Source organism: Apteryx rowi, unplaced genomic scaffold (genome assembly GCF_003343035.1).
Source record: "Apteryx rowi isolate R43461 unplaced genomic scaffold, aptRow1 scaffold_330, whole genome shotgun sequence".
Lineage (NCBI taxonomy): Eukaryota > Metazoa > Chordata > Aves > Apterygiformes > Apterygidae > Apteryx > Apteryx rowi.
Genome location: NW_020449753.1, coordinates 801,190 through 815,737, shown reverse-complemented (window position 1 = coordinate 815,737; position 14,548 = coordinate 801,190). Strand labels below are relative to the sequence as shown.

At 40.5% G+C, this 14,548-nt stretch overlaps 1 protein-coding gene across 8 annotated transcripts in view; it reads left to right on the top strand.

The window, feature by feature from the left end:
* The window catches only part of RNF38 (ring finger protein 38), a 59,217-nt gene that overhangs the window by 25,211 nt on the left and 19,458 nt on the right, over positions 1-14,548 (top strand). For all 8 annotated transcript variants that reach the window (XR_003254516.1, XM_026071783.1, XM_026071784.1 and 5 more), the window contains 3 exons: positions 4,654-4,867; positions 7,242-7,409; positions 11,739-11,909. Coding sequence is in view for 7 of the 8 variants with exons in the window: in XM_026071783.1 (XP_025927568.1) it covers positions 4,654-4,867; positions 7,242-7,409; positions 11,739-11,909 (553 nt within the window). In the remaining variant the exon portion in view is untranslated. The remainder of the gene's footprint in view (positions 1-4,653; positions 4,868-7,241; positions 7,410-11,738; positions 11,910-14,548) is intronic.

The following is a 14,548-nucleotide window of genomic DNA, read 5'->3' as shown; positions in this document are numbered from 1 at the left end:
GTACCATAATTTTCACTGCAGTTGCACTTAATTCTTTTCTTACATAAAAGCAGTTTAAATGAAGGAGACCTGGTTGGGGAGAGTGAGGAGGTTAGCATTGAGTCATGTGGTTGCTAAGGTGGTTGGTTCAGAAATTGTAAGAATTACATTTTTGTTTTGTTTTTTGGCTTGTGGCTCATAAAACTCTCAAAGCAGAGATTTTGGAATAAATTCAATTAGTCATGGAAGAGTAGAGTTTTGGATGGCCAGGCTGAACTGATACCTGTATGATAGTATAGGAAAGAATAAAAATACAGATTTTTTTACTACTGAGGTTACTTATCCAAAACACAAGCTTTCACCTCCCTATAATTGGGCTCAAAAATGTTCCGTCATCTAATGCAAGTTAAAGCACACTGATCTCTGTTTGCTTCAGATAAATATTATAGTTTGATTTCTACTAAAATGGAAGTATCTATACTTTTTCCTGAATGCACAATATTAGACTTGAGATTAGAAATATATAAATGGTTTTCTTCTGACTCCATAAATAAAGCCTGTCAAACATGATCGTAGAGTGGTAGTTTGAGGCAAGAGACTTAAAAATACACTGGTTTTGTCTCCATTTCAAGTTCATCAATCTGAAAGCTTTCAGTCAGTGACATTCAAAATGGCATGGATCTTCACATAGCTTGTCAAACTTGAGAAAGAAATTGATTTGTGAACTTGCAGTGGGTATAGTTTGGTACAGTGGTGCTCCATGGGGGCATTTGGCTCATGAAGTGTGTTATACCTGAAAATGCTTTGAACCAAGATGTCCAGAACATGCTACATTTGACATTTTTGCGTGGCATCCAGCCAGSTTACAGAGATTTCTTTGCAACTATTCATTACTGTCTCCTGCAGAATAAGCAGAGTGCTTCACAAGCTATATGCGTGGCACCTGAATCTAGTCAGTCTGGAGATACTGTGGGAGGAAGGAGGAGAATGGGATGTGTAGGAGATGAATGTTCATGGGCATCTTAAGTAGAGTGTCCTGGCATTCAAGTGCAGTCACTTGTCACCTAGGTAATGGTCTATGGCTTGCAAATTAACCATGTTGCAAATGCAGACACCAGAGTCACCTCAGTGCAGAACTATCTTCCGTCTGACAGAAGTAGTTGGCCACAGCATTGTGCAGACACAACCTTGCTCTTTCCAGGGTCAGCTCACCCTGCTTTTGAGAAGGAGCTGCTTTTCGTTTCGCTGGAGACATTTGAATGTCTCAGCACTGTGTTCCCCTGCACTTGGGAGTCGGGAGGTGTTTTAGCTTGGATGTACTGTTGAATTTGAGCTGGTTGTAGCTCAGTTACGCAATAGAACAGCACCCAATCTACTCTTCCAGAATAAGATCATTAGGGAAAACAAAAAACACGTCTGTTTCGCAGGAGTGTTTTTGAGTCTTAGAGCACTGGAGCCAAATCGGAACTATTAACCACTGTCAAGATCAAAGCTCGATTTCTTAAGATCACTGCAAGCGCATCTGTTATTAGTAGTTTACTTGAGATTATGCTTGTGCTTTTGAAGCAAATTTCCTAATTGTCTCCATTTTCTTTGCTTTTGTTCCCATTGTGGAGTGGTCTTGGAGCTCATGAACCAGATTCTTTTCAGATGAAGTTAAGCTGAAAGGTACACTCTAGTTGTAAATAGCCATTCAGATCAAGGGAACACAGCTAGGGCTAGTCGAAACTAAACCCCTGAAATGTGTGTAGTGTGGACATTACTCTGACCAGACATCATTAGCACCAGCTGTTTTGTTCTACAGATCTACTGCTGTTGGTCTGCAAAGGCTGTATCAGTGTTGTGTTTTGCAGTGGATTTTTTTGAGTCTATTAGCTGTATTTTTCCATTACCTGGGTTACTGTTTAGACCATAACCTCTTTGTATCAAGGATTTTGTAATGTGCCTAGCATGACAGTGTCCTAATTGTAGTTGAGTTTTTCAAATTCMTCATAAGCAAATAAATATGGCATTTAAGAATGCAGCCTCCTGCCTTCTGATTTGGATTTCGAGAAAGAAGATGCTATTCTAGTTCAACTGTTTATATAGATAAATTGTGAAATTAAAAGCACAGTGCACGCCTATATGAAACAGAAGGAAGTTCCACTTTACCAGTCATTGTGAAAGGAGGAGTTCTGTCCCATTGCTGTGCCTCATCTTTCATCTGTTTTTCCTTTCCTCCTTACCATAAAGGTAATTCTGAACTGAGTAACAGCATTTGAGAAAGTCCTACTGCAAAGAAATCACCTTTGTTAGAGAATACTGAGATCAAGACTCCGCAGTTATGGTCAGCTTTTGATGGCTATTCCTAAAAGTTTAACTGATGCATTTTTCTCACTGTTTCCGTCCTGCCTGCTTTGTCTTAGGTGGGCGTGCCTTTTTCTTAAAATGTAAGTGACTGGGTGCATAAAGGACTGTCACTTACCATGCTTATACTGCACATGCAGGTTTGTGTTGCCTTTTTTTTAAAGGCTTTGAGCACAAGTTCAATATGATGTTAAGACTTGGATCTAAGTTATTATTTAACTATTCTTCATAAGTCATTCACAGTCATTTAGGAAGTGTATAGAGCTGTGTGTCTGGATGCTCTGAATTCTGCTGAATGAAAAGTATTGTTTTTTTCCAGTGAACCCTACTCCATGCATTTTAAAAATTACTCCAGAAGTGCTGGCTTTGCTTGCTCATAATTTTGGCTCCATGAAAAATGAAAGCTTAACCTTTCAACAGACTATAAAAGTAGTTTTATGAGGATCTACCTTGTCGAACAGTCAATGTTGATGCTAATTAGAGAATTTCCTTAATTGTTTTTGCAAAGCATTGGTACTGTCATTGGTAACCTTCCTCCACTTCCTCTACTTCCTCCGCTCCTACAGCTTTTCCAAACAAAAATCGTTGCGTACAGAATTTGTTAAAAGCACTTAGAGCATTTTTTTGTAGCATGGAACAGCAACTTTGAAGCTTTGACTGTAATATTCCAAAAAAGTAGAACATCTTTTGCATTAAATGTTAATCTGATCTGTGGTTAGAAATCATATGCACTAGTTTAATGACAAAATGTTGAACAGATAGATCATACTAGTAACACAGAGATGGAGAGTGGAACAAAAACTCTGGCAAAGGAGGTTGGGATTAAGACATGTTTTATTAAAACAATTGAAATTGGTTCTCTGTGCTTAGAAGAAAACACAGCTTGTGTGTTCTGACATAGTAATTTGTAAAGAAAAAGGAGGCTATGATGTTTTTAGAATGCTGTTTTAGAATCTGGCATTAGGCCTTTTGTCTGACCAGGGGTGAATTACTTACCATTTGTTTCAGTTCCATGAAAGGCAATAATAGCATAAAGCCTCTGTGAAGTAGAGCAGAAAAATAGTAGCTTGAGACATTCTATCATATCTTCATAACAGCATATGAATAACTGGTAGTATAAATGCTCCCCCTTCCCCAGAAGACTCCTACTTCACTCAGCACAAAAGCTGGACTCAGCTTGAGCAATGTCTGGTTTATACAGTGATTCACCAGTGGGTTTCAGGATTCTTTGATAATAGCAAGAGGAAGAGAGAGAGTCAAGAATCTTAAGTTTTCTTCCAAAGTCCATTGGAGAGGACATGCTCCAGTGGTCACAGACCCTTCTATTTCTTCTCTGCAATTTGGCTCCTTCATCCTGTTCCATAACCAGGAAAGCATTTTATCCCTTGAATTAGATGTTGTCTGTGGGACCTGTCATTTACCTATTGTGGGAGATTGGAAGGCATGGATTGAATTAATTGGGTGATGGCGGGGTGATTGTGTGTTTCAAATTGAAAGCCAATTAATCAAAACTTTTAATAGAAGGGTTATTACCTGTGTGTGCTTCATTTTCTGAGGATTGAACCTGAGCCACTAGTCTCTGATTTGCAGAACTTTTGACTCAAAATAGTGGCAACTCTGGTCTGAACAACATACAGGTAATTATAAAAGGATATGTCTTCAAATCCCAGGCCTGTAGATTGCTAACTCAAAATAAGTGGATGCTCTGGCTTGAATTAATCTACATGACAGTTCTCCACCGTCAAAAGGAAAGATCACCAAAATCACAATTTCCTAGGATCTTCTGAAGACAATTCCATGAAGCACTCAGATACTTAGTGAGCATGTAAGAGCTAAAAAAAAAAAAATTATCTGTGTCTTCAAAGCAGTCTGCTGCTTTGTCTCCTATTACTTAGTGAGCAGCAGCCATTCGGTGCCCTGGTTGGAGCAAGGACCCTGGGGAAATCTGTGATCGTGTGATTAAGGATTCTTGCCTGGAATAAATGCACAGGAGTCTTCTAAAGTTTGCTATCTTGACATTTAAGCATTTGACATGGCAACATGAGTGATGTTTTTCTAACAAGTTAATGTTTATATAAAGTGCTTCTTCTGGTTTCCTCTAGTGCATTAAGTTACATTCTGCTAAGCACTCTATGTGGAAATGTGTCAGTACTAAGGCTTTTAGAAGTTTTGTTGGTAAAAGAAATTATGTTCCAAACTAATAAAACTGTTCCAGTAAAGTTTTCCAGTGTCAAATTTTTCTTGATACTGGATTCTCACGTGTTCTTAGTTATTAAAAAAGTTTTATGGCATTTATGTAATCTCTCATCTTTTTTGATGTGTTTCCAGTCCTCCTGTTCGACGTCAGAGAGCAAGGAGAGATCGTCTGTCTCGACATAATTCCGTTAACCAGGATGAAAACTATCACCACCTCTCCTATGGACAGCAGCAAGCAATAGAAGAGCCCCGAGCCTTTCACCCACCAAATGTATCTCCTCGTATGTTGCACCCAGCCGCTCACCCGCCACAGCAAAATGCAGTGATGGTTGACATTCACGATCAGGTGAGGGTGTTAGAGTTACAGACCTGAGGATGCTGTGGATGCTTCAAGATCCCTCTCCTCCCCAAATTAGTTGGCAATGAAGTTCACATAATGAAAATAATCCTATTTGCCCTCATATACAGCATTTTACCTCTTGAGTATTGTCGGTTTATGGAGGGCTGCAGCAGGCAGTGAAAACAAAAACCCAGAGTCTTAATAGAGAAGAGTGAAAGTTAACAATTTGTCAGTGCATATGTTGGCATAGTTTTGTAGGCCTCTGGCTCACCCCTTTGAAATGCAGTCCTTCTGCTTCTGAAGTTAAATTTAGTTTAAGATATATGGTAATTATGTTTGTATTTTATTTTACATGAAGTACTTCTTCTTAGGAGTACCTCTAACTTAAGAGTTTATAAATATCAAAATATATTATTTAGGTAGATTCATAGTGCTTATAAYTGACTGCCTAAATAACAGCAGAACTCATAATAGCATTTTCACATTACCACATTAGCCATCCTATCCTCAACCCAATTCCTCCTTAAATGGTATGAAAAGATGAGCTCTCTGGTTAGTCTGGAAAATAAATAATTAGGTCATCTCTGAAACAGGAATTGATACAGAGTTTCATAGTTGAGGACCTGTAAGAGAAGTTGTCCTATTGATCTTTTTTTTTCTTCCTCTCCTCAAATCAGCAGGCTACAGCACAAGTCCATTAGTTGCTTTGTAGTCATGAGCTGGGGGCAGAACTGGTTACCTGGATGTTCAGTTCTCAAACTGCGCATGCATAAAATGCAAATCTTACATCTTTGCTTAAAAGCTCATTTGCAATTCAGTGCAGCTGCACTCCACTAGTGTGGTGTATTTTGTGTGCAGAGCAATGCTCAGTAAGGAAGTATTTACATCTGGAACAGAGTGTAAGGGTGGAACTAACTGACATTCTATTTTGCAACTTTCCATTTTGATGAACAGTTGTGTTAGTGCAGCATCTCAGAAATCCAAATCATGCCCCTGCTTTCTGTGATAACATGACATCATGACAAGTCTGGATAAACAATTATTGCATGCTACTGCCTCTGCCTTCCAGGTATCATCTATGATCAGATGTCAGTGTTTCCAGACTTGCTGAGGTCTTCCATGGTAGTGTTTTCTACAGGCTACTTCAGAGAGGGAAGAACTGTAAGAGGTCATTTTTTCCTCCATATACTGTAAGAGCAGATCCTGAATCATACCTAGCATTGCACTGGATGTCCAACTGCTGTTGCATGAAAGTCCCTGATAAACCTCTGACAAAATATCTGTTTTTGTTCCTGAGTCAAAACTAGATCAAAGTCAGTGTGTCTCCAGAGAGTGGTTTCTGTCACTAGCGATATAAGGGTTGAGATTTTAAGTTCAGTGATCTCTGTTCCTGTTTTGGCCTCATCTGTTGACCAGTTCAATAGGTTAGCTTTCTTTAATTTACCCGTTCTCAGCCAGCTGTTCTTGCTTGTTAATTTCCCACAGGTTGGTTCCATTTTAGCAGATCATGAAGGAAGAGGGAGGTTTGAAGTAATTACTTCCTATGGATTTATGCTCCTTTGACACTAATTCTTTGGGRTTTTCATCAGAGATTTCATAGTTCATGTAAAAAACCTGAGTACTGTCTGGGTCCGGAACACCTTCTGCTCTTGGTCTGTTGATTAAATTCTGCAGAATATTGCTTACTAGAAAATCTGTATGCCTGGGTGTGTTTCCTAATATTTCCATGGATATTTAAAGTCTGATGCCTCAGTCATGTTTGTAAGTATGTTACCTCTCCTTTTCAGCTTTTCAGTTACCTTTCTGTTACAGTCAGGTTAAGAGACATCTTGTGAATGTTGGTCCGAGCATGAATCCGGAGATTGGCCTCTTTGAAGGAAAGAAAAGCTATGTAAAGTTCTTGTTCTTTAAAGATATGAGTCTTTGGCTTATTATTCAATTAGTCTTCCTTTCAGAGTTGAGAGGATTCTTTAGCTACTTGTATATTTTTTTCCTTTATATTTTTAATTGGCGTTTATGTGAAAGTTAAAGCCTCCTTATTTCGTAAGAACTAACCTTAGCATGTATGGGGGCCCTGCTGATCTGAGATGCTACTTGAGTGCTCCTAAGGTGCCTTGGAGGTTTTAACCTTTTAAGCAGAGATATCCCTCCTGGCCTTGCACTGAAAGCAGTGATCAGAGTAGTATTCCATTGAGAAGAATATTTTAAGGAACAGGAATTACAGGTATGTGCCTCCTTTTACACTTTGTGAATGTGTTTTTTCTGGTACATTCACTTTCTGGTAGGTGAAAGTTTATCTTACCTGTCATGCCGTAACTGTACATGGCTGTTAAGAGTTTACAGTAACAGTTAACTAAAGCTTTTTTTCCTTTTGCTGCAGATTCATCAGGGCACAGTCCCTGTCTCATACACAGTGACAACAGTGGCGCCGCATGGGATCCCACTTTGCACAGGCCAGCACATCCCAGCCTGCAGCACACAGCAGGTTCCAGGGTGCTCAGTGGTTTTTAGCGGGCAGCACCTTCCAGTTTGCAGTGTGCCTCCCCCAGTAAGTGGATTTCTGTAATTATACCAACTTTGATCTTGGACATAATAGTGGCAGCTTGGAGCTTCACTGGCCATATGGTTTTAATTGCACTGGAAAAAGCCTTTATTTCCTGTGGTAAATTGCAATGGCCTAACAGTGTAGGCCTTAGAACTGGTAAATGTATGGTGCTTGCCTAGTCTCTTTGTACAGTTATGGCATTTTATCCTGATGGTTTTTAACTCCAAATAAATGCTGGTTTATGATCTGGTTTCTCATCAGCAACTATTGTACATACTTTCAGATGTTTAAAGCTTATTAGGCAGCTCACCTAGAAAAATTTACTAAGTTGAAGAGACCTTGCACAGGGATTGGTTATACGCAGAAAAGATCAGTGGCATCTCCAAAGTCAGTTGTTTTTTGTTTTTTCCTGAGAAGTAGTAAAATTGTGAAAGATCAATAAAAGCCAAGTTCTGTTCTATTTGCAAATGCGCTCTCAAAATGAATCAAAATATTCTTCTTTAATAATGATGTTTCTCTCTGAGACATCAGTAAACTGACTTGAGTGGGTAACTTTTGCCAACTTAAAATTTGGAAGAATTTGAACTGTTTTTCCATAAATTTTCACCTGTCTGCTGGGAGGTACTACTTTCCAGTTACATTCTTACGGTATGCCATCCTGTGGAGATTTCATCAGTAAGTGCTCACAGGCATCAGCACTCAAGAAGTGGGACTGTGTACCACAAGAAATTTCAACTGTGCAAAATGAAGGTTGCAGAACACCCATGATAAGTTGCAGCTATTTTTTCCTTTTTCTAGTATAAATCTGTAATATTTTTTTTTATATATATATATATATATATGTATGATGTCCAGTAGCTGTTTATAATGCTGGTATTTATTTCCACTGGATTAATACCCTCGATTTGTCCAAGCAATGGTCACCTATATAGTTTATATACATGGGTCTTTGCTGGCTGGTCATTTGCTAGCAGTGTGTAACTTACCTTTCCCATGTTGCTGTTATGTGTACCTTCTATGACCTGAGGCCATGAAATAAGCCTGTGGCAGTGAAAAAAAATGCTTGATGTGAATTCCTATTTCTTTGTTTAAACTGTTAGTACCAATCTAACTAGCCCTGGTTGAAGCAGCTAAATTGAAGAGTGAAAAGCAGTAGTTTGCATTCATGTTGTCCAGATGCCATTTATCCCCATTAGACACACCAACTTCTCCGGCATACTGCTGGCCAGTCTGAAATACTTGTGGGTGGTATCTTCCCTTACCTTTCAAAGTGATGAAAAGCTGTCAGTGTGTATCCCTGAGGCAGGATGAGAGAACTTTTTCTTCTAATTACTGTCTCCATCTTGAGATCTGTGTGTTTTTACTGCTTGGTATGATTCTGTGAAGCAAAGCAATCTCAGAGTGAGTACCCACATAAATGCAGCAATGCTTGCATAGTAGATTCAGCAAGGCAAGAATGCACATCCTAAGAAGCACTAAGCAACAACTGGAGAAAAATCTTCTAAAGCTTTATCATGGGGCCTAAGGGAATCCAAATAACAGATTGTAGGTGCTAATAATCTCTTATGCTCCTCTTTCAACAGTTAGTTAACTGTGCAATTTGTAGATATTTTACAATTCAGCAATGCAGCTCTCCTTTAAATATATACATGAATAAAGTTGTGTTAGTTATATTTAACCAGGTCATTTAGAGTGATTATACTGCAATTTATCAGGTTCATTAAGAGAATGGATACAGTGCAAAAGAATATGAAACATTTTCAAAGTTGAAATTATGTAGCATCAGCAGGCAAACTTTATGCTTTTTTTTTTTCCCCTATTATGTCACAGAATCAAAGAATAATGTAAGTTAGGAGGGAGCTCTGGAGGTCACTGCTCAGAGAACAACCAATTTCCAAGGATGGAAATTTCACAACCCCTCTGAGCCTGTGCTGCAATGTTCAACCACTCCTCTGGTGAAAAAATTTTTTTCCTTATATCTGATTGGAATCTCCTTTGCTGTAATTAGTTCCCGTTGCTTCTTGTCCTTTCACTGTTCACTCCCAGAAGAGTCTGTTTCTGCCTATCCCCTCCCCTGAAGTAACTGAAGGCAGTACTAATGTCCTTGCTTAACTTTCTTTTACTAAAGCTGAACAAATACAACTTCTCCTTGTACGCTGTATACACCAACCTCATCGTTAACTTAGTGGCTTTTCAGTGGACCCATTTCGGTATGTCAGTGTCTTTTTTGGTACTGGAGAGCCCAAAACTAGACACAGGACCTCAGATGCAGTCTCACAAGCAACAAATAGAGGGGAAGGATCACCTTCTAGTTACACTCTTAGTAATATAGTCCAATATGCAGTAGGTCTTCTTGGGTGCAAAAGTACATTGTTGCTCCTGTTGTACTCATGCTGGACCAGAACCCCTTCCTTCTTTTCTGCAAATATACTCCCCAGCCAGTCTGTCCCAAGCCTGTCCTGCTGCATGGAGTTGTTCTGTCCCAGTGCAGAACTTCACATGTGTCTTCCTTGAACTTCGTGAAGTTCTTGTCAGCCAGTTTCTCCAGCTACTGAAGTCCTTCTGAATGGTAGTCTTGCCCTGCAGCATACTGACTTGAGCCTCTTAACTTGGTGTCATCTGTGAACTTGCTGGTATCATTTTATTACTTTCATGAGCCAAACGTCTGGAAAAGTCCTCCTGTAAAATGAAGGCGTAATGACACACAGCTGAAGAAGTTCACTAGAATGGAAATGATCACACATTTCTAGCAGCTGAGATCCTTGCACATTCTAGCTATACTTGAAAGCAATCCAGTGGACAATTTGACCTGAATATAACAACATGAAACGAATTTAATTTGGGGTCTGGATTTAAATGTACTCTCGTTGTATGTGGGGTGTGGAATATTGTCTGCTTTTCGACATTGAATAAGTGTAGGTAAGGTCAATCTGAAGGACCATTAAAATAATCAGTCTTAACCCCCTGCATAGCACAAATCATTCCTGAACACTGTGTCACACTGTACCTGTAAATTTATCTTCAAGTATTTTAGAGAACAGTTTTCACTTTATTAAATATAATAAAAATATTTTAATAACAGAAACATTTGGCTTTGACATTTCTTTTTTTAGAAAATGGTGTTGTAGACGAAGGGGAAGTATAGTCAGCAGTTCTGATTGTGCATTTAAGGAAAAACTAGTAGATTAATTTGCTCTTGTTTCAGCATATGTAAAGATTTCTTGTGGGTCATGAACACAGTAAGCGAGGTGGTGATTCCACTTTAACTGCATGAATCTGGTTTTAAACTAGATCTCTTACTATTTGTGCAGTCATTATAGTCAATATGCTTAATATGTTGTGTGACTCATGACTAACAAGAACAATTGAGAGAGTAGCAGTGGGTTCTCTACATTTCTTTATAAAATTAGATATGCTTCACAAGTGGGATAGCAAAGTTATAAATACGAAGACGACCATAATAATTATCTTTTGTTTATATAAAACAAAGGTGATGCTGGTTGTTTGACAACTAACAAATGTATTCTGAGTTGCTCTTTTAATGGTCAAAAATGTAGAAAGAATACCTGGGATTCCAATGACAAATCAAAGAGCAGGAAAAAGAGAATGCATTTTTTCCTCATTCCTCCATTTGCAGAAATGGAAGTAGAAATTAAGGCTTCGATTAAGCATGTTTCTGCTCCCCTACACTGCCTTCATCACTTACAAAGTTCAAAATTTAGTGTCCCATAGTTGCTTTTGTATGAGAAATTTCACAGAGGAGAGAGAAGAGGTTATTCCTGCAGTAGCTCTTGCTCACACTGCTGCCTTCACAGCATAGGAGATCTCTCAAAGCACTGAACTGAACAGAGCTTATGAATTGTGCTTAAAATGTGAGGCAACAGTGGTTGCCATCAGCTAGGAGTCCATCGACTCCATCTAGAGCTTTAAATAGGTGCAAGGCCATTGCCTTGACTTGATATTTTGAAGGTAATACACGGGAAGAATAGAATTTACTAGAGTATGGGTATATCTGCTCTTTTCTCAGGAGCCTGTCCCTGATCCTGTAGGTCTGAAAACCCCAGTTCCCACTGAATACATCTAAAGTGAAAGGCACTTTGCAGCTGGCTGGTGACACACTATCATGTTTGTAGAACCTGATCTGCATTAGTCACTGTTCTGTGTGTATGTGAATGAATTACTGTTTATATGCGTTTTGAAGGCTTTTCCAAGGAGGGAGGAGAACTACTTTCTTTTAATATCTCTCCTTAATAAATAAGGAATGTTCTATAAGAAATGTTCATGCTAGAGGCAAAAATAAGTTTTGTTTTTTGTTTTTTCATTTTGTTTCAGATGCTTCAGGCATGTTCAGTCCAGCACCTACCAGTACCGTACGCAGCATTCCCACCCCTCATTTCTAGCGATCCGTTTCTTTTGCATCCTCCTCATCTTTCTCCACACCACCCTCCTCACTTGCCACCTCCAGGACAATTTGTTCCTTTCCAAGCACAGCAGTCACGGTCGGTAAGTAAGGCTTCTTACCCTCTCACCTTAGAATAGGTAGGGTTGGATGGGCAAATGCTGTAGCCCTTCTCATACTCAACTGAGGAAATAAATGTATTTTGTTTAAAGGAATAGTTTTTTGTGCTAGTGCTTTCTGAGCAAGCCTGTAGCCACTTAGTGTGAAGATAAGGAATTAATAATTTTAAAATTCACTCTGATTCTCCTAGGTTTTCATCAGCTGTTGTCAGCGCTGTTTCTCCAGGGGCTTGTACTTCAGTCAAAAAGACTTGTGTTTGCTTTACTTTACTGTTCCTTCAGATGCTTCTTTTCCAGGAAGAAGAGAATCCAGAGGAGGCTGTGTAGTGCAGCAGTAGTCTCAGAGAAAAACTTAGTAGAGAAATGAGAAAACACAGAATATTWCACTCATTACAGACTTTTATTGTTTTAATTCTCAGCTGATCTTTAAATGAACAGAGTTTTCCCTAGAACACTACAGTAAAGTATTATGGCCTTAGGTCTTCCAGAAGCCCTCAGGAACCGAGAATCGCTCCCTTTCTCCTCTTTTTCACTTGTGAAAATTATTGACTACTTCTTCTTTAGCAGACTTGGCTGAAAAGCTAATGACCTAATAATAGCAAAAGGTGACCCTATTTTGGATTTGAGGGGAGAAATTAGATTTTCATTTCTGCCCTACAACTCCGACTGTGGGGTTATCTGTATACTTGTGTCCATTTATTTGTGTCTCTCACTAGAACATTCCAGTATTTCACTAATGCAGAAATAGAAAACAGCTTACCTTCAGTGTTTCTTACAAACACGGCTTAGACTTATCCATGCTGTGTCTCAGGAGTTGGTACTATTGTAATAGCTTTATTATATAAGGATGGGGAAGAGTTGGGAAAGCATGGTTTTTGCTAGTAAGCACAGTAAGACTTTCCTTTAGAAAATGTATGGGCTTGGATTTTGATTTGAATTGCTTACTTTAGGTTGGAGATCAGACTTCCCTGTCAACTTTTAGCTCTGGCAAAATGACTGTGTCATAGTGCTTTCAGAATCACAGAATGGTTGAGATTGGAAGGCGCTTCTGGAGATCGTCTAAGTCCAACCCCCCTGCTCAAGCAGGGTCACGTAGAGCACATTGCACAGGATCTTGTCCAGGCAGATTTTGAATATCTCCAGAGAAGGAGACGCCACAACCTCTCTGGGCAACCTGTTCCAGTGCTCTGTCACCCTCACAGGGAAGAAGTTTTTCCTCATATTCAGACGGAGCTTCCTGTGTTTCAGTTTGTGCCTGTTGCCTCGTGTCCTGTCGCTGAACACCACTGAGAAAAGTCTGGCCCCATCCTCTTGACACCCTCCCTTAAGATATTTGTATACATTGATACAATCTCCTCTCAGTCTTCTCTTCTCCAGGCTAAACAGGCCCAGCTCTCTCAGCCTTTCCTCATAAGAGAGATGCTCCAGTCCCTTAATCATCTTTGTAGCCCTTCGCTGGACTTGCTCCAGTAGTGCCACATCTCTCTTGTACTGGGGAGCCCAGAACTGGACGCAGTACTCCAGATGTGGCCTCAGCAAGGCTGAGTAGAGGGGGAGGATCACCTCCCTCAACCTGCTGACAACACTCTTCCTAATGCACCCCAGGATACCATTGGCCTTCTTGGCCACAAGGGCACATTGCTGCCTCATGGTCACCTTGGTGTCCACCAGCACTCCCAGGTCCTTCTCCGCAGAGCTGCYTTCCAGCAGGTCAACCCCCARCCTGTMCWGSTGCATGRKGTTATTCCTCYCYAGGTGCAGGACCCTGCACTTGCCTTTGTTGAACTTCATGAGGTTCCTCTCTGCCCACCTCTCCAGCCTCTCCAGGTCYCTCTGAATGGCAGCACAGCCYTCYRGKGTAKCRGCCACTCCTCCCAGTTTTGTGTCGTCAGCAAACTTGCTGAGGGTGCACTCTGTGCCTTCATCCAGGTCATTGATGAAGAAGTTGAACAAGACTGGACCCAGTACTGACCCCTGGGGGACACCGCTAGCTACAGGCCTCCAACTAGACTCTGTGGCACTGATCACAACCCTCGGAGCTCTGCCATTCAGCCAGTTCTCAATCCACCTCCCTGTCCACTCATCTAGCCCACACTTCCTGAGCTTCCCTATGAGGATGTTATGGGAGACAGTGTCAAAAGCCTTGCTGAAGTCAAGGGAGACAACATCCACTGCTCTCCCCTCATCTACCCAGCCAGTCATTCCATCAGAGAAGGCTATCAGATTGGTTAAGCATGATTTCCCCTTGGGGAAGCCATGCTGACCACTCCTGATCACCTTCTTTTCCTCCACATGCTTAGAGATGGCCTTCAGGATGAGCTGCTCCATCACCTTTCCAGGGATGGAGGTGAGGCTGAGTGGCCTGTAGTTCCCTGAGTCCTCCTTCTTGCCCTTTTTGAAGACTGTGGTGACACTGGCTTTCCTCCAGTCCTCAGGCACCTCTCCTGTTCTCCATGACCTTTCAAAGATGATGGAGAGTGGCTTAGCAATGACATCTGCCAGCTCCCTCAGCACTCGTGGGTGCATCCCATTAGGGCCCATGGATTTGTGGGTGTCAAGTTTGCCTAAATGATCTCTAACCCAATTCTCCTCCACCAAGGGAAAGTCTTCCTTTCTCCAGACTT